At 39.3% G+C, this 19,775-nt stretch overlaps 2 protein-coding genes across 3 annotated transcripts in view; one reads left to right on the top strand and one right to left on the bottom strand.

Annotated features, from left to right (window-relative positions):
* The window catches only part of DARS2 (aspartyl-tRNA synthetase 2, mitochondrial), a 29,382-nt gene extending 27,738 nt beyond the window's left edge, over positions 1-1,644 (bottom strand). Inside the window, exon 1 of the mRNA XM_087726750.1 lies at positions 1,406-1,644. Coding sequence (XP_087582876.1) covers positions 1,406-1,529 — 124 coding nt within the window. The 5' untranslated portion in view covers positions 1,530-1,644. The remainder of the gene's footprint in view (positions 1-1,405) is intronic.
* A 581-nt stretch (positions 1,645-2,225) lies between these two features.
* Positions 2,226-19,280, top strand: CENPL (centromere protein L). 2 transcript variants are annotated; one of them, XM_087726743.1, is made up of 5 exons: positions 2,226-2,451; positions 4,081-4,257; positions 6,903-7,151; positions 11,889-12,437; positions 16,952-19,280. In XM_087726743.1, the coding sequence occupies exons 1-5, from the start codon at positions 2,410-2,412 to the stop codon at positions 17,021-17,023; spliced, it is 1,089 nt and encodes a 362-aa protein (XP_087582869.1). In that variant the 5' UTR covers positions 2,226-2,409; the 3' UTR covers positions 17,024-19,280. The 2 variants fall into 2 exon arrangements, with proteins under 2 accessions (XP_087582869.1, XP_087582870.1); XM_087726744.1 differs by having other exon boundaries at positions 2,226-2,820.
* The last annotated feature ends 495 nt before the right edge of the window (positions 19,281-19,775 follow it).

The following is a 19,775-nucleotide window of genomic DNA, read 5'->3' as shown; positions in this document are numbered from 1 at the left end:
GGCAGAGAACCGGTTGTTAAATTATTTGAATCCCACCACTGTTGCAGACGCATAACATTCAAGTAAACGAAATGATGGGGGAAAAGGAAGGCAATTAAAAGAGAGAGAAAAAGAACCAAGGGCTAGATATTATTGTTGATGGCCCAAGCACACGAGCTTATAAAATTTCAAAGAACAATAACCAAAAAAATCATGTTGAAATGTTGATCATTCCAACAAAAAATCAGAAATTATGAACAATTTCATTAAAATATCAATATAGTTTTCACAGTCACTACACAAAAGTGGTGGGATAATGCCCCCTCCTGAGATTTGTGTGTTACTTCCCAATCTAGCCCCAAAGCCAGAAAAGTATTTCCCAGGGCTGACCCACATTAGTTTTCCAATATCCGCCAAAGTCTGGCAGGTGTTGGCACCTGTGTGTGTGTATGTGTGTGTGTGTATGTATGTATGTATGTGTATGTGTATATGTATATATATATATGTGTGTGTGTGTGTGTGTGTGTGTATGTGTGTGTGTGTATGTGTGTGTGTGCATTTTTTTTTTTTACTGTTGCCTTATTGGGTTTCTGTCTGGATGGTCTCTTGTGACGAGCCGAACTCAGAGAGTGGAAGTGTGACCTTCCTCCCATATTTGGGCATACCAGGGGTTGTGACTTTAAATATATACTTCTCACCCTGGCTGGCTGATAAGGAGTCGAGCTCTGTAGCTCAATGGCAGGTTCGATTCCCGACATGGGTATGGCTAGCTGATGAGAGCTAAATAGCTTGAAATAGATCTATACTAGTCTCCCTTTATTTATTTATCAGCATAAATATAACATTATATATATATATATATATAACATTATATATATATATATATATATATATATATATATATATATATATATATATATATATATATATATATATATATGTATATATATATATATGTGTATATATATATGTGTATATATATATGTATAGACACACATACACATATGTATTTAGTGTCACAACCCCTGGTATACCCAAATATGGGAGGAAGCATACTGCTTCCTTTCTCTGTCTATCGACTCTGTCTATCAGACTCTGTCTATCAGACTCTGTCTGTCACAAGAGACCATCCAGACAGAAACCCAATATTTTTACTGTTGCCTTTGTTACATTTGTGATTTATTTATTTATTTATCAGTACAAATACAACACACACACACACATATATTAGGATCGGTTGGTGATTGGAAACCCATCCAAACCAACATCGTAATTCCAGCAGAGGAGTCGTTGTGTTCTATTTAGGGAGCGAGCGAGTCCCTTGGTTTTCGTTAAGGCCGGTCTGACATTAACAAGCAGCTTGCCATTGGCGAGGATAACTTTGTCCGAGCACCCGACCTCACGGCTACCCCTCAGTGCCACAGACCTGGGAGGGTCGCATCCTTTCTGAACGACGCCCATCTGCAAGAAGGAAGCCTGCTCCACGGCTTCGCTCTTCCCCCGGGAAATAATAGCTTCAGGGCACCATAAAGGACATGTAGTCGGCGCATGGTCTTGGCCAGGAAATCGAGACACCGGCCAATATATAAGATAAGAAAGGAAGCGAAGCTTCAGCCTCCAAGCTTCACTTCAGAGAGGCAGTTCCGCCACTTTACTTTGGGGCGCGAGGCACTTCCTCGTTTCCACGCCCGAATCAAACATGGCGGCAGCCAATCAGAGGACGGAACCCCGATCTCGCGCCGTAAACCGCTACATTCCGAAGCATGCGCACAAACAATCTCCACCGCCGAACTGGCGAGCTCCCGCGGCCACTTCAGCGGCCGAGCATTACTTTGGGGCACGAGGCACTACCTCGTTTCCAACGCCCGAATCAAACATGGCGGCAGCCAATCAGAGGACGGAACCCCGCTCTCGCGCCGTAAACCGCTACATTCCGAAGCATGCGCACAAACAATCTCCACCGCCGAACTGGCGAGCTCCAGCGGCCACTTCAGCGGCCGAGCATTACTTTGGGGCACGAGGCACTTCCTCGTTTCCAACGCCCGAATCAAACATGACGGCAGCCAATCAGAGGACGGAACCCCGATCTCGCGCCGTAAACCGCTACCTTCCGAAGCATGCGCACAAACAATCTCCACCGCCGAACTGGCGAGCTCCAGCGGCCACTTCAGCGGTCAAGCATTACTTTGGGGCACGAGGCACTTCCTCGTTTCCAACGCCCGAATCAAACATGGCGGCAGCCAATCAGAGGACGGAACCCCGATCTCGCGCCGTAAACCGCTACATTCCGAAGCATGCGCACAAACAATCTCCACCGCCGAACTGGCTGTCGGGAGGCGGGATTTTTTTTTTCTTTTTTCAAAAAAGAAATCGCCCGCCTCGGTTTTAAGTGTTGCTGGCTTCTTTTTCTCTCTCAGAGATTAGGGAGCGATGTCTTCCCGGCCGTTGTCGGGGGCCGGCGATCGCCGAAGGGTAAGACAAGGCCTGTGGTGTTACGGTGTTCTAGGCGCCCCGATAGGAATCTTTTGAGGGGCAACTGCGGGAAGTCCTTACCCAAACTTGGTCGTTACCGTCGTAAGAGTGGTTTATGCCACCGAATTTTCTGGGTTTCTTTGGCCATAATGAAGTTGCTGTCTGTCTGACAACTCATTTCTCCAGTCCAACAAAGGTGGTTCTCCACAGCCAGACATGTATTCCTTTATTTTCAGCATTTTAAATGGATGATTCAACAAAATTCTCTTAATTAGATGATTCAGATGAATTTATCCGTCACCTGATAGCAATAGCTTGTTTATCCCACCTTTTACTTTCTAGTTTACCAGAGATAAGGCACTCCAAAAGGTAAGAAATCAATAGCGGTTTTAATTACACACCCCAGATTTATCATTGTTTCCATATGTTAGTTATGGCCTTTTTATTAGAAATGTGAGAAGCAGGAGAGAGGTTGATAAGCAAAGCAACAGAGAACTGGGATGTTTTTGATGGGAACAGAGAAAGAAAGAAAGAAAGAAAGAGAAAAAGAGAGAAAGAAAGAAAGAAAGAAAAAGAGAGAAAAAGAGAGAAAGAGAGAGAGAAAAAGAAAAAGAGAGAAAGAAAGAAAAAGAAAGAAAAAGACTTATATACCGCTTCATGGTGCTCTACAGCCTTCTAAGCAATTTACAGAGCCGAAATATTTCCCCCAATAATCTGGGTCCTCATTTTACGGACTGAAGGATGAAAGGCTGGGTCAACCTTGAGCCAGTGAGATTCGAACTGCTGTTGTAATGATATTTTTAAAAGGCACATCTTTCCTCTGTTGTTTACGTGCTCCATATTATTTTGAAGAACTTCATTCTCACTCCCTTTAACAGATAAAGACGCCATTTAAGCATGAAAGGATTAGAGCATACACAGAGTGTAACCTAACTCAACTTTTGTTATAGAGAAGCTCCACTGTAATCCAATGTGTCAGCTGCAAAGAAGCCTCTAGGCAAATTGCCACAAACTTCTTGTGAAATGCAAAATGTGAATTCTGCCTGTTTGCTGTAACTTAAAATGTGTATTCCCAGCAATCTAATGCGAGATAATAATCCTAACAAAGTTCTGTTATATGCCAGAAAATTTATTTCTTTCACCTTCTAAGGCCCGTTGTTCTCAGAAGCGCTGAGAAAATCCTGAAGAAGAAAATCATTTGTGTGATATGAAATAATGTTTCTAACACTATGACAATCAGTGCAAGCTGTGTAAACTATAAGAAGTTTAAGAAAAAATGTTTTTGCGCGCAACTGCTTTTCTCTCTGCCTCCTGTTAAAGTGGGAGACAAAAAGGGTCGCCCTGTTTTGGTTTCTAGCTAGAAATAAAAGCTGATTATCAGTTGCCTTGTGTTCAGAGTTTCATTGGATTTATCAGATTCTGAGCTGCATTCAAAAACCTTACAATCATAATGCACCAAAGTTATGTATAGTGGTTATGAAGGTATACAAGCAACTGAGCAGATTTATATGCTGAAAGATAGTTTGCTACTTTCTGATTCATGTATTATGTCAGTACAACATATCAAACTATAACATGAGATTTTCTTATTTTGTGTAACATGTTTGTCTAATGATAATCTGTTTACAGGATGGTAGCACTTCTAATTACAGGAGAATGAAGACTATTGGAAGACCAAGTACAGACTATGGAGAAAACCTTACAAACACTGCCTATCTTTCAAGAGGTGTGCTATCCCTCAAAGAAAGAAAGTTATTTGGTCAGACTCCAGCTAAGATAATGATTTCACAAAATCCAGATGTACAGGTAAGGAACAATGAAGAGGGTAACTGGCAACATGTTTGAACATGAAGCAGCTTTTAAAAACTAAGCAATTTAAATTACTCTCTAAGGGTAGGCATCCACAAATATACTCATCAGGACAGGTACCGTATTTTTCAGAGTATAAGATGCATCGGAGTATAAAACGCACCTTAGTTTTTGGGGAGGAAAATAGGGAGGGGGGGATTCTGCCTAACAGGTATTCATTTTTATTCCCAAAGCACCAGAAAAGCAAGCAAACACAATAGTATAATAAAAGGACACCCCTAAAAGGGGGGGGGGTGGTTCTTAATAAGCTTAACTAGATGTCTGGCCATTCAGCCAAAAGCACTTAACAGCTCTAAAATGTAACACAGCTGAATCAACAAACCAACCCAGTGCTTTTCTGAGGGAAACCATTGAGAAAACTCAGATAGCCAATAGGAAAAATCCCTGCCTTGCCCTTAAAGGGATTATCCTCAAAAGAATAGAAATCACATAGTCACAAGAACTCTCTGCCTTGTCCTTGAGAGGATTGTTTCCCAAAAATAGAAACTCGAGGAAAAAAGTAGTCTTCAAATCTTTGGCTTCTCCCAGGGAAATTTTTCCAACAGTATGCTGCAGTAAAAATATTCGAAGCTTTTTTCCAGCACTTATGAAGTGTTAATGAGTGAAGGGTGCTTTGCCTGAAATGGAAGATCACTCGTTAGCACCTAATTAGGGCTGGAAAAAAAGCTTCCAAAAAGCTACATTCGGAATATAAGATGCACTCAAATTTCCCCCCTCTTGGGGGAGGGGGAAGGTGCATCTTATACTCCCAAAAATATGGTATTCTCTGGAGTTGAAGGGTTAGCTGCTGAATGTGATATGCTAAAAGTTAAACAAGTATGGACATTTAAAAAAACGAATAAATAAAAAAATTAGTAAAGAATTTGACACAGCAGAGAATATGACAAAAATGTATAACGTCTGGTTGGTTGATTTCTACAAAAATGTAAATGTGTAGGAAATAATTCTAGTGATATGAATATATGTGCAGATGATAGGCAGTTGGCCAAGAGCCTGAATGGTTTGCAGCAAATGTTACTGATGATGCAATGAATATAAATTAAAATTAATATATCGAACATGAGGATAATTGTGTAGAAAGATGAAGTGAGCAAAATATTCATTTAAAGTTTTTGAATCCTTTTGAACTTTAAATATTTCTGCATAAATATTACCTAAAAGTGATCATATCAACTGTTCTCCACTCAAGTTCTAAAATCTAGATAAAGAACCCACAAACATTATATTTGTTCATTTCTTTATTGTGGAACATGGTCTTCAAATATTGAAAAGCTGGGTTCACAAACTTTTAAGAACCTCTGTACACAAATGGTGAAAAATTAAAGCAAGTTAAAGAATTTTATTAAAGGTGGGGAAAAGGACAGAAATTTTAAGACGTACTTTTGATTGACATTTTAACTCACTATCCACTAATAGCATTTCTACTAATGGGTAGTGAGTTAAAATGTCAATCAAAAGTAGATAAAATGATTTTATAATTGTGCTTCTGTCCGTTTCGTTATTTGGAAATGAGAATTGTGTATGTTGGGAAAAAAAACAAAGGCATTGATACTGAATTACTTAAGAATTACCTATGTATTTAAACAAAAAGACACAGGATCAATAATAAAAAGATGCTAATTGTAAGCCAGTTTGGTGTAGTGGTTAAAGCACCAGGCTGGAAAGTGAGACACTGAATTCCGATCCTGTTTAGGCACAAATGGGGACCACATCTGAAAAGCCTTGCCAAGAAAACTACAGCAACTTGTCTAGGCAGTCACCCACAGTCCAAAACTTACTTGAAAGCAAGCAGCCAATCAACTAAATGTGGATTGAATATAGATGTGAGGGCCCAGGTAAAAGTGCTGATGTGACTTAGATTATATAGAAAAAATGAAGAACAACTGAAGAAAGTGTGAGAATAGGCTGAGGAGGAAGAGAATGCTTGAGGAAATTGTGCTTAGGTGAAGTTGATGAATCCTCAAGAAAATATAGTGGAACTTTGAAGTACAATAGGCAATGTATGAGATGATGGAACGACATGGAAGCAAGGATGGTTTGTGAGACTAAAAAGGCATGCAAAAATATAGTATTGATGTAAGCTACTTTTAACTGCTCCTTTTATTTTTTTCTCATCTCAAGTCTTTAACTTCTTTCGTTTGCTCTTTTTGTGCTTTCTTTAACATTGCTTTCTAGAAAAGGAATGGTGAATCATAACTTATAGTGCACAAATTAAAAAAAATATGACTTAGAATGCTATATAAATCCAGTCTTTATAGGTAAAAAATATTTACTAAATATACTATCTTCTTTTGATATTATTTTAAATCAGTTATAATACAGAATCCTTTATTAATTCTGTTAATAAAGGGAAAGTGGTGTATTTTTTCCCTTTGTATTTTTCTCTTTATCAGTTTTGCTATCTTCTGAGTCACAAAGGAATAAATACTGGTTTTAGATAACATACTAAGATAAAAAGATACAAAAATAACACAAAGTATCATGTAAATTATTTATAAAGTTTTCTTTGCTTTGTAAATTATGACAGGAAAATATAGATTTTAATCCTTTTTTTTTATTTATAAAATTTGTTTTTGTTGCAGGAGGAAACTAGTTATCGGATACGATTCATTGTAACTAAGCAGTGGACCTTAAACAGTGTCACTCCTCTGTATAAATTCTCTTATGGACGATTGCGAGAATATTCTAAACAATTAAGTAATGTTATTACTGCACAAAAGGAAAAGAGATTCATACTGGATGGTGAAACTGATTTAATGTTTCAAGCGAAGTTTTCTTCATTTTCTGTTTTGAAAACCAAAGGAAAAAAACAAACAGCAGTTCTTATCGAGGTAAGTAGGCTTATCTAATAGGTAGCAATAGCAATAGCAGTTAGACTTATATACCGCTTCATAGGGCTTTCAGCCCTCTCTAAGCGGTTTACAGAGTCAGCATATTGCCCCCAACAATCCGGGTCCTCATTTTACCCTCCTCGGAAGGATGGAAGGCTGAGTCAACCCTGAGCCGGTGAGATTTGAACAGCCGAACTGCTGAACTGCAGTCAGCTGAAGTAGCCTGCAGTGCTGCATTTAACCACTGCGCCACCTCAGCTCTAATCTTTTTTTTTTTTTTAACTAACAATGGCTTTGTCTTGATACTTTTGACAGATATCACAGTGGGCAGGCTTTAAAAGAACTTTGTTGTAAACTTTGTTGTAGATAATTTTGTTTATCACCTACTACAGCTATATATATATCTGTACTAAAGTTTTATAATTAACTCCTGGTGTTTCTTCACCAGATGATTCAAACCCAGGTAATCTAAAATATTTTTTTTGTGAAAGTTTATTGAACCCATTAAGGAATATGAAAGAAAGAATATATATTTTTACACACACACACACACACACACACACAAACAAAGCTCCTTTGATCAAGCATTATGGGTTGGAAGGTTATAAAATTCAGGTTTCTGCTGGTGAGGTAGCATGAAACAAATTCAGTAGAATCAAACCAAAAACTCTGCTTTATACTTATGCAGCTCTGAACAATCATAAGGGGAACAATTTGGTCTTGCTGTAGTATTTTGCAATATACTACTTTTGAAACTGTAGGTTCCTATAGTTACCAAAAATTGTCTGCCAATGAGAGCCAGTTTGATTGTGTGGGATTGTGTGTAGCAGCAGGCTACAACCTGAGAGACTGAATTCTAATTCTGCCTTAGGCAGAAGCCAGCTGGATGACTTTGGGCTAGTGATTTTCTCTCAGTCCTAGGAAGGAGGCAATGGTAAACTAATTCTGAAAATTTTTGCCAAGGGAACTGCAGGAATTTGTTCAGACAGTATCCTACAATTGGACACTATTGAAAAGTGGGGGGGGGGAAATCTTCCAATTGTTTGTTTTGAAAGTCGTTCTTTAGGATTTTAGGAAAGAACAAGACAATATATTATTCAAGTTAGGAAATTTAAAGAAATCCTTATTGGTCACAATGGACACAGCAGAGCCGCTTATAAATCTGGTTTTCCCAATAATTGAGCCTCTCACTTCCCCCCCCCCTCCCGAGGACAAGGGATTGCATGAACACAAGATCATGGAAAATAGAAGCCAAGGATCGGTTTGAAACTTTAATTTTAAATTTGAATTGGGTTCTCATTAACAGAACACTAGCTCACTCCAAAAGGCCGGTCTCAAAGAATAAAAAATGGTTCGATAGAGATTGCGTGCAACTAAAAAGGATATATAATATGGAGTACAGGAAAAGTAACAATGCCCCTTTTGAGGATCACACTCACTACTTAAAGCAGTTGAAAGGATAATATAAGACCCTTCTAAAAGAAAAGAAAAATGAGGCTCTGAAGGAGTCTTGACATAGATTACTTCAGTCAGGACAAAAAATACATCCCTTGTTTGGTACATCACCAGAGCTTTGGGGAAACTTCCCCTATTCCCCAACTAATCAGGTACCGATTCATGCCTGGGAAGAATATTTTAGGGAGCTATATACTGACCCTGACTATGTAACCAAGGAGAGCCAAACTAGTTTGGACCAAACTCCTTACTGGCCCCCTGTTACACCAGAAGAGATATCCCGGTTGATCGGAATCCTAAAGGCTAATAAGGCACCTGGTATTGATAATGTCCTGCCAGAAATAATCAAAAAGAACGCCAATTAATGGGCTCCACTTTTAGCATCTCTGTTTACATTTATAGATAAAACAGGCCATATGCCAAGAGATTGGGGAGTAGCAATTATACCAATTTATAAAAAAGGTAATAGAAACGACCCAGGCAATTAAAGAACCATTAATCTTCTGAGCATTATTAGTAAACTGTATACCAAACACCTAAACTATAAACTTCAAGATTGGCTAATTTCAAGGGGATAATCAAAGACGAACAAGCCGGTTCTAGAGAAGGCAGATCTATGATGGATCATATCTTGGTACTCCACCATTTAGTACAAAAATACATGTATAAAAAAAAATCCTCTCTTTTTGTGGCCTTCCTTGATTTTAAGCAGGCCTTTGATTCAATATCCAGGAACACCCTCTGGGAGAAATTAAAATGCACCACTATCAACAAACACCTCTTCCTCATACAAAAATTGTATCCCAATTCCACCTTAAGAGTGAGGTGCAATCCCCAAGGGAGTTTAACTGGCCCAGTAAGGGTACAAAAAGGGGTACGGCAGGGTTGCATTCGGTCCCCCTCCCTCTTTAACTTCTATATCAATCCCCTGATCGATCTCTTACAGAACCCTGATTTCCATCCTCCTAACCAGCACAATGCAAAATTCCAATTCTCTTATATGCTGCTGCTGCTGCTATCATTTCACAAACTCCTATAGGACTGAAGAGAGCAATTAGGGCAACACTCGGCTATTGCAGGCAAAACAAGCTGGTCCTTAACTTTGATAAATCAAAAGTTTTCGTTTTTGCTAAAAGACCTAGCCAATACTCCTGGAAAATAGAAGGACATAGTTTGGAACAGGTTAGAACATTTAGATACCTTGGGGGTGGTTTTCCACTCGCAAGGGACATGGAAGGCACACCTGGATCATACATTGCAAGCAACCAATAGGTCCTCAAACACAATTAAACACTTTTACCCAGGCGGAGGGCAGTTAGTACCTGCTGCCTTAAAACTTTTTGAGGCCAAAACATGTGTGCAAATTCTATATGGGGTACAAACAGGAATCCTTGCAAAGAAAGACTTGCTAGAAACCATACAAACCAAGTTCCTGTAAGCCATCTTAGCTGCACCCAAAGGAACTCCAAATGCCCAGTTAAGAATTGAGACAGGCATGCCTCAAATTCAGGTAAGAGCCTGGAAGATGATGATCATTCATTGGCTTAAAATGTATTTCTTCCCAGAGGAACTGTCCCTACTAGTGTTGACTGACAACTCCCCCCACCCCCCTGGAAACAGACAATTGATCACAAGCTGGGCTCTTCTGGGCTCTCACCGGTATTCTTAATGTCCCTAAGCTTTGACCAAGCAAACCAAGTAGTAATCAATAGAATGAAGGACATGGAGTTCCAAGAAGAACTAAATAGGTTGCCTCTTCACAGTAGGGACAGAATCAAACATGGAGTGTGGGTATCGGCAAGATATCTAAATGACCTGATCTTCCCAAAACAAAGAATAGCTTTTTTCAGAGCTAGATTTAACATTCTTCCTTCAGCACTCCTCCAGGGCAGGTATAAGAGAACACCAATAGCAGAACGGGTTTGTATATGTGGTAAAGGAGAAGTTGAAGATATTTCACACCTTCTATTACACTGTGAGCTATACAGAGTTTGTAGGTCTGCATACATTCTCCCCTTATTAGAGAGATTGCCAGGGAGGGCAGACAATTTTTATGTAGGCTTTCTCCTCCAGGACACAAACCCGGCTACCACGTATGCAGTGGCAAAATTCTGTGTTACTGCAATGTCCACAAGAAAAAAATTGTCTACAGAAGTATAGGTGTCATCTTGTACCAAGTATTTGGACATATCTCTAATAATTTCTGGACCATTGTATTTACTCCCATACCTATTGGCTTTTCACCCATGTAAACCACGGAGTGACCTGACATATATGTTGTTATCCACTTTTAATGTCAATACTTTTTAAATTTTTTAATATCAGTACTTTTTAATATATTGTAAAGAGTAATGTGTATTGCTGGTCTTTGACTGTAATAAAGATTTATACTTATACTTTAGGACTGTAATACTGAGTAGCTTTGGAGGGTGTACTTTCACATAAATCCGATAGAATCCCTACAAAATATCCATGTATTTAGAAATTAACCTGATCATTGTGAATCTGTAACATGAGTGTGGAGCTTTCACCTCACAGTCAGGAGGCTGAGTTCAATCCTAGGTAGAGGCAGATATTTCTTTCTCTGGGCACAATGAGAATATATCTGCTGAACAAAACTGCATTGGTGACAGGAAGGGCATCCAGCCAGTAAACACTCTGCTAGCTCCATTCAGTTGGCCAGACTCCACCCCGCAAGGGATTATGGGGTTGTTGAAAGAAGATGATGATGATTGTGAATCTGTAGTATATTGTATTGTATTGTATTGAAGTTTATTTATATGCCGCCCTTTTCCCTGGGGGGACTCAGGGCGGCTTACAACTTGAAAAAGGGGGGGGGGGAACAGACATTAACACGTAAGACAATACATCAATTAAAAGCACAACATTCATACCATTTGGGAGGGTTACAGTCTTTAGCCCCAGGCCTGACGGGATAGCCAGATTTTGAGGGCTGTGCGGAAGGTCTGGAGGGTGGTGAGGGTACGAATCTCCACGGGGAGATCGTTCCATAGGGTCGGAGCTACCACCGAGAAGGCTCTCCTCCGCGTGGTTGCCAGTCGACATTGACCGGCAGATGGGACTCGGAGGAGGCCTAATCTATGGGATCTAATCGGTCGGATGGAGGTAATTGGCAGTAGGCGGTCCCATATGATGCGATACAATATGGAATTCAGTAAGAATAACTTTGATTAATGTGTTTCTCATAAAATCAGAAATTATCTCACTTTTATAGAATTGTAAGAAACGTATTCATGAATATGTGTTTATCATTTTCTTTAGATTATGCAGAGACCTCGAATGGTAGATGATGATAATGAAGAAGAAAACAAGGTGGTGTGGATGGGTTGCTTCTGTTGCGCTTGTACAAGTGATTTTGTTGAGACTCTCCCGGAGGATTTTACTTGTTTGCCTTTATTCCTTGTAAATGGTGCACAGGGTTTCTCAAATATTGTGGAAACTTGGCTTCAGCAAACTTTTGATTGTTATTTCAGCCCATTGCATATCAGTCCTCTCCATCTTGCATGGATGGCTGCAATATGGTCTGGATGCAATATGGACCACCACACGCATGCAACAGAACTGACTTTCTCTGTGCCATGTCTACCTTACCCTTTGGATATTTCCTATGCTATCCATTCTGAAGATGCAAAAGCTCTCTGGGATTCAATACACAGCATCCAGGGAGAAATTAAGCAGGAAGAAGTGGAATTATTCATGGACGCCCTTTACAAGCACTTTCATAGGCACTTCAAGATATATTTATCATCTACACAATTAGTGAAAGTTTCTACATCTGTAGCCTATGTCCATTCATCGGGGAAAATAAAGGTATGCAACTTGCTTTTTTGATCAATAATAATGATGTGAATTTGCTTTAAGTATTCTTTTTGGAAAGAATACTGTAATGGCATTAGGCACCTCTGAACATATGCAAAGGTTCTCCCCAGTGGTGGGTTTCAAAAATTGTTTGAACCTACTCTGTGGGTGTGGCCTCCTTTGTGGGAGTGGCTTGCTGCCCATGTGACCGGATGGGAGTGGCTTGCCGCCCATGTGACCGGATATGAAGATGCCGACGACACTTGTCAGAACCACCTTAAATTACTTCACACACAGCACTGGCATGAATAAGAATATGAGGTAAACTTGTTTTTTAAAAGGCATCTTTGGTTTGCATTAAAACAACTTCAACACACGCAATGTTCTGATTGCACCACAAACGCAGTAGTCATCCTTACCTTTCACAGAGGCACTGAGTTTTATAAATATGAGCATGATAGTGTAGAATAATCATATCCAAGGACCAGTGGTAGGTTTCAAAAATTTTTGGAACCTCTTCTGTAGGTGTGGCCTGCTTTCCGGGTCCACTGGTGGAACCTCTTCTAACCGGTTCGGTAGATTTGACGAACCGGTTCTACCGAATAGGTGCGAACTGGTAGGAACCCACCTCTGGTTCTCCCCCACCCCAGCAATATCATCTGCAAATAGTTTAAGGAAGAGTACGGGTCTATATGTCTGAATGACCTAAAATGGAGCTATTAAAAAGCACTATTCCTTTTTGCTGTATCTTCAGAATCAAGGCAAGATTGCTACAGCTGTAAGACCTCTGCTGCTGCTTTGTTCCGGCAGAATGGACTGCTAGGAAGCAACTGTGGCAACCTTGATCAGGTTGAAACAGACATGGTTTTTTTTATCCCACTTACAAACCAAAATATGTTGATTGCCATAGTAACCCAACTCAGTATCTGAAAGAGAAAGTTGTCTTCAAATTTTCATATTTTTAAAACCTTACTCCAGAATATGGAACACTTTTCTTTCTGCTTATAGCTGTCTTAGTCTTGGACAGGTAGTTCTCGACTTAGCCCAATTTGTTTAGTGACTGTTCAAAGTTACATTAGTCACTGAAAAAAGTGACTAATGATAGTTTTTCACACAACCATTGCAGCATTCCCTTGGTCATGTGATCAAAATTTGAATCCTTGGCAACTGAATCATATTTTTGACATTGCAGTGTCCTGGGGTCATATGATTCCCTTTTGTAATTTTCTGACAAGCAAAGTCAATGGGGAAGCCAGATTCATTTAACAACGTCACTAACTTAACAATTGCAATGATTCTCTTAACAACTGTTGCAAGAAAAGTCGTAAAATGGGGCAAAACTCGCTTAATAAATGTTTCACTTAGCAACATAAATTTTGGGCTCACCTATGGTTATAAGGTGAGGGCTACCTGTAAAAGTGAAAAAGGGTATTAAAGTACACAAAGTAAAGTACGGTATTAAGTACATAATACTTTGTTTTAAGCTTTTAAAGGGCTGGCAGAAGAGGCAAGCTGTGGATCCCATCAGTCAAGGAATTTTGGCTGCTGGGTCCAGGAAGCCTTTTCCGTCAAGGCTCCTGCCCTCTGGAACATCTTGCTCCGCAAAGTCAGATCTGCTTCCACCCTTTTGGCTTTTTGAAAGGCCTTTGCTGTACCAATTCGTCCAGGGCCCCAATGGGGGTGTAGCCCATTGGAATAAAATGGAATAGTAATAATAAATGAATTGTAATAATAATAAATAATAATAATAATAACAACAACAACAACAACACTACCATTAGAACCAGTTATCACTGAACCAACTGATGAACTAACTCAAAAACAAAAAGAATTGAAGGACAAGATCATGGAGCATTTTCTGTCTAATGAGGAAAGACAACATTTACCATCATTAAAAACTGTGCCTAAGAAAATTTGGGCCCCTATCATGAAAATGGTTAATGCAGTGTTTTCAACAATTGAACCGGGATCCATCTTGGAAATGAACCAGTTAATTAGTACAGTGCAGCTGTAATAGTCACTAATGAACTAGGCATTAAAATCAAAGTACCTAGTCACACAACCGAAAAAGCATCAAAGCCAAAGTGGAAAATCCGATTAGAACAAAAAGTCAAAAAATTAAGGGCAGATGCTAGCAACTTAAAGAATATGCATGAGCAACGGCTTAAAAACAGCAAAATCATAGATCAGCTAATCAGAAGATATAGATTGGATACAAGAAACATCAATGAAGCCATAGAGATTGTAAAACAGCAGGTAACAGCAACAGCTGCAAAAATATTACATCCTTTACTGAAGAGGCAATGAAAAAATGGAGAACTGAGTTGGCAGTAGGGAATGAGAACTACGGAATGGTTAATATCAAGCAAGGAATTTTCCAGGGTGATTCACTTTCACCTCTTCTCTTCATCATCGCGATGATCCCACTATCAGTAATCTTAAAAAAAATGAAATTAGGTTACCAAACAGCCACAGAAGCGGAAAAAAATTCTCATTTATTATATATGGATGATTTTGCCCCTTTTTATGGATACAGTGGCGCATTTTTCCATACCAAACTGCATTGAAATATCGGTGCTGAATACTCGGACTGTGTTTGTCAGTGATTGGATTTCTATTTCTGACTTTCCATAGAGTTTCAAATCGGCTTCTGTGGCTGTTTGGTAGCCTAATTTCATTTTTTTTAAGATTACTGATAGTGGGATCATCGCGATGATGAAGAGAAGAGGTGAAAGTGAATCACTCTGGAAAATTCCTTGCTTGATATTAACCATTCCGTAGTTCTCATTCCCTACTGCCAACTCAGTTCGCCACCAGCCACATAACACCCGAGACTTAACAATTGTGAATAAAACATGCACTGGCTGATTATTTAAAAGAAAGTCAAGAACATCTATTAATCAAAGTAAAGAACAAAAATCTATTGAAGGTCCAACAGACGAAACAAGAATACAGAAAAGATGTGATAAAATCAAGAATGGAGAGTTGGCAGAACACTGCATGGCCAATTTCTGCACTGCAGAAAAAATAAAAGATAAAGTGGACAGTGAACAAACTTGGTTATGGTTAACAACAGGTACATTAAAGAAAGAAACAGTCACTAATCCTGGCTGCGCAAGAACAAGCTATCCGCACAAATGCCATTAAGGCCAAAATTGAAAAATCCTCTGATGATGCCAAATGCAGACTTTGCAAAGAAGCTGATGAAACTGCTGATCACATACTCAGCTGCTGTAAAGAAATCGTGCAGACTGATTATAAATTGCGGCACAATTCAGTAGCACAAATGATCCATTGGAATTTGTGCAAAAATTATAATATTAAAACAGCAACAAACTGGTGGGAACATAAGCCTGAAAAAGTCACCGAAAATCAGATGGTCAAGATCTTGTGGGATTTTCACATACAAACGGACAAAATACTGGCGCATAATACACCAGACATCACAATGGTTGAGAAAAATAAGGTTACAATCATAAACATCGCAATACAAGGTGATAGCAGGGTCGATGAGAAGGAATATGAAAAAATCGCCAAATACCAGGACTTAAAAATTGAAATTCAACAATTATGGCACAAACCAGCAGTGGTAATTCCAGTGGTAATTGGCACACTGGGTGCTATTCCAAAAGCACTGGAATTACATTTAAAACAGTTAAAAATTAACAAAATCTTCATCAGTCAAATGCAAAAAGCCGCACTGCTTGGATCTGCACGCATATTACGAAAATACATTACGACGTCCTAGGCCCCTGGGTGGGGCCGGACTAGTAATCATTGCCAAATCCGGCGAAACAACTGGCCGCTGTGATACAATTGTATAATAATCTATTATAATAGTAATAATAAATGAATTATTTGGGACATAGTGGCTCAGTGGCTAAGACACTGAGCTTGTCAATCAAAAAGGTCAGCGGTTCAAATCCCTAGTGCCTTGTAATGGAATGAGCTCCCATTACTTTTCCCAGCTTCTGCCAACCTAGCAATTTGAAAGCATGTAAAAATGCGAGTAGAAAAATAGGGTCAACCTTGGGTAGGAAGGTAAGAGTTCTGTGCGCCTTCGGCGTTTAATCATGCCAGACACATGACCATGAAGACATCTTCGCACAGCGTTGGCTCTTCAGCTTTGAAACGGAGATGAGCACTGCCCCCTAGAGTCAGGAACGACTAGCACATATTGTAAGTGTAAGGGAAACCTTTACCTTTTAAATGGAATAGGGAACATCATGTGTACTTTTCTCCTTCCCTCTCCCTTCTGCTTAGTTTTATTTTAATTGAAATTTTAAATTTAAGATCTTTATTGTTTTAATATTTTAAAACTGCATTTTATTCAATGTCTGTAAGCCAACTAGAATTGCCTTTGGTGAGATGGGTGGCACAATGGTTTAATAAATAAAGTTTTCTTTAATGTTTGAGATATGAAGGCTAGATTAAAATAAAGGCTAAAATGAGAATTTTGGTCAATTTTTTGTTTGCTTGTTGTTTCCAAGGATCTAATGGTATTTCTCTCTCCCCTTTTTTATCAGATTCACCATGCCCAATATCTGATGGGAGTTCTGTCACTGCTCACAGAACTGGCACTTTCAAAGATAATGTGACGAATTATTTACTGGGTTATATCTCATAAAGTTAACTACATAAAATTATTTAGGATAGATTGTAAAATTATTTTTGTCCACTCTTCTCTTAAATAGAAGGTAAGTTAAATGTGTTGTATATAGTATTAAGAGCTATATGGTTCCATCTTTTCATATTTCTAACACAGATTATTAAAAGAAATATATTATTCAAAAGTACAGTATAACGTTTACAACTGTCTACCAATTGAACTTTTGCTCAAAGAAATCTAACCAACTATATGGAAAAACTTTAGAATTTTTAGATTTTAACTTCAGGTGAGCTTTTCAGGAAAAAAAAACATGGAGATGATATCCAATTTTCCTATATCATTGGCTCTAAATTTAACACCACCCCCACCAGCCCGTTTTTTGTTTCAGGAGGCTTTAGAGGGGCCTGCTAGGCCCATAACAGGTTGCGTGTTGCGTGTGAAGGTCGTGCGCATGTGCGGGAGGAGCGCGGAGGTCATGCACAGGGAGGCGGGGCACATTCCATTATGGGTGTTGGCACACGCTCAAGGACCAAAAGCTAGCCATCTCTCTCATATAGCTAAGCTAGCTAAGAATATTGTGTTTTTTTTAAGAAATGTCTTTCAAATAATAATAATGCAATAAAAGATCTGGCAATGGCTAAGTACAGGAAAGTTAAAGAAAGAGACAGAGGGGCTAATTCTGGCTGCATAAGACTAAGCCTTAAAACAAATGCATACAAAGTCAGAATTGAGAAGACAGTACATTGGAAGATCTGCAACAAATAGCATTTACCTCCAAGCAAGAACTGGTCAGATCACAAAATAGACAAAGTAATAGAAAATGAAGCTAAAGTGCTCTGAGACATTAAGTATTTAAACAGACAAGCCACCTGCCACATAACACCCGAGACTTAACAATTGTGAATAAAAAAAAGTCTGGATAGTGAACATAGCTGCATCTGAAGACAGAAGAGAAAGAAATGGAGAAATTCACAAAATATAAAGACCTGAAAATTGAATAACTGGCAAAAGAAAGAAAAGATAGCACCAATACTGGTAAGTGCTTTGGGTGCAATTCCAGAACTGGAGTATCACTTGAACATCTTTGTCGTTGACAAAATCACTGTGGTCAAATTGCAAAAGGAGCAGCTTACTACTGCAACCGGAGGTCCTTGGGAAGGATTTGATGGGTGGATAAAATGCCAAATACAGCCTAAACATCTGTCTGACTGCAATGAACCATAATTAAAATTATCCAAGCAGAAATAATATCCTGTCATAAAATTGAATTCAAGACACTTAAAATAGAAGTTTCCAATAGTTTTTATTCTTGTGTTATTTGGATGAAAAGCAAAGCTAGTGTGCATCTAACATAATTAGTTCCTCTATATTTGTACATATACTTGTCTAATTTCAAAGTTATTTTACTACAATAAGCTACGCCCAACAAGGCAAACAAGTTGCTCTAAGTAGAGAGCCGAGGTGGTGCAGTGGTTAGGCTGCAGTACTGCAGGCCACTTCAGCTGACTTATCTGCAGTTCAGCGGTTCTAATCTCACCGGCTCAAGGTTGACTCAGCCTTCCATCCTTCCGAGGTGGGTGAAATGAGGACCCAGACTGTGGGGGCGATATGCTGACTCTGTAAACCGCTTAGAGAGGGCTGAAAGCCCTATGAAGCGGTATATAAGTCTGCTATTGCTATTGTTGCCCAACTATGCTACACATTGACTGAACTCAAGTGAGGTGGAGTTGCTGTTATCCTTGGATAAACAGATGTTCCCCATCTCTGGAGCAGATTTGTGGTTTGGAAATCTTTTGAGACTCATGTCTTCGGCTTGAACAACAGGTGAACGTTGTGGCTAGTGGGCTTTTGCCCAACTTTGACTGGTGCACCAACTGCAGTTATATAATGGTGACAAGTCTGTCCTTATGACCTGTATATATGAATGCAATATGTTTTACATGGGACTCCCTTTGTGGCCAAGTCTTAACTGGCTTCTTACATTGGGAGGATATTAGCAATTTGTTACAAGTTCAGGTCTAACTACAATTTAGACAATTTAATACTGTAGAGTCTTTCGTGAGGGATGCGGTGGCTCAGTGGCTAAGACCCTGAGTTTGTCGATCAGAAGGTTGGCAGTTCAGTGGTTCGAATCCCTAGCGCCGTGTAACGGAGTGAGTTCCCATTACTTGTCCCAGCTTCTGCCAACCTAGCAGTTCGAAAGCACGTAAAAAATGCAAGTAGAAAAAGAGGGACCACTTTGGTGGGAAGGCCTTCGGCATTTAGTCATGCTGGCCACATAACCATGGAGATGTCTTCCAACAGCGCTGGCTCTTTGGCTTTGAAACAGAGATGAGTACCTCCCCTAGAGCTGGAAACGGCTAGCATGCATGTGCGAGGGAACCTTTACCTTAAGAGTCTTTCGTGGCTTGACATTTGGGTACCTAGAAGATTGCTTTCCTCCAACCAGATTTGGCCCAACTTTTAGATCATGTAGAAAAGTGCACCTGTCTTGTTCCATGGTGAAGGTAAAAAGTGCTGCTCCTTTGTTGAGGCACTAGTGGTATGGAATGAGCTCTCTACTGAGATCAAACTGAAAATCATTCATAGCTTTTTCAAATAGCTTTTCATTTACATCATTTGCATCCCTTGTTTTTGATTTTTGTTCCTGATTTCCATTGTATGTTTCTATTCTTTTTTCTGTTGTATTATAATTACTGAGTGTCTTTAGACTGATGACATAAAAACTGAATAAAAGAATA

This window comes from Thamnophis sirtalis, unplaced genomic scaffold, assembly GCF_051295495.1.
Source record: "Thamnophis sirtalis isolate CommonGarterSnake01/CBP01778 unplaced genomic scaffold, rThaSir2_p1.2 scaffold_12, whole genome shotgun sequence".
Classification (NCBI taxonomy): Eukaryota; Metazoa; Chordata; class Lepidosauria; order Squamata; family Natricidae; genus Thamnophis; species Thamnophis sirtalis.
Note: the sequence above shows the minus strand (reverse complement) of the source record. Positions and strands in the feature narration are given on the sequence as shown.

Bases quoted from the DNA above. Each gene is read 5' to 3' on its own strand.
- CENPL (XM_087726743.1), top strand. From the start codon at position 2,410: ATGTCTTCCCGGCCGTTGTCGGGGGCCGGCGATCGCCGAAGG. The intron at 2,452-4,080 runs GTAAGACAAGGC...ATCTGTTTACAG, and splicing joins GGGCCGGCGATCGCCGAAGG to GATGGTAGCACTTCTAATTA. The intron at 7,152-11,888 runs GTAAGTAGGCTT...CATTTTCTTTAG, and splicing joins AAACAGCAGTTCTTATCGAG to ATTATGCAGAGACCTCGAAT.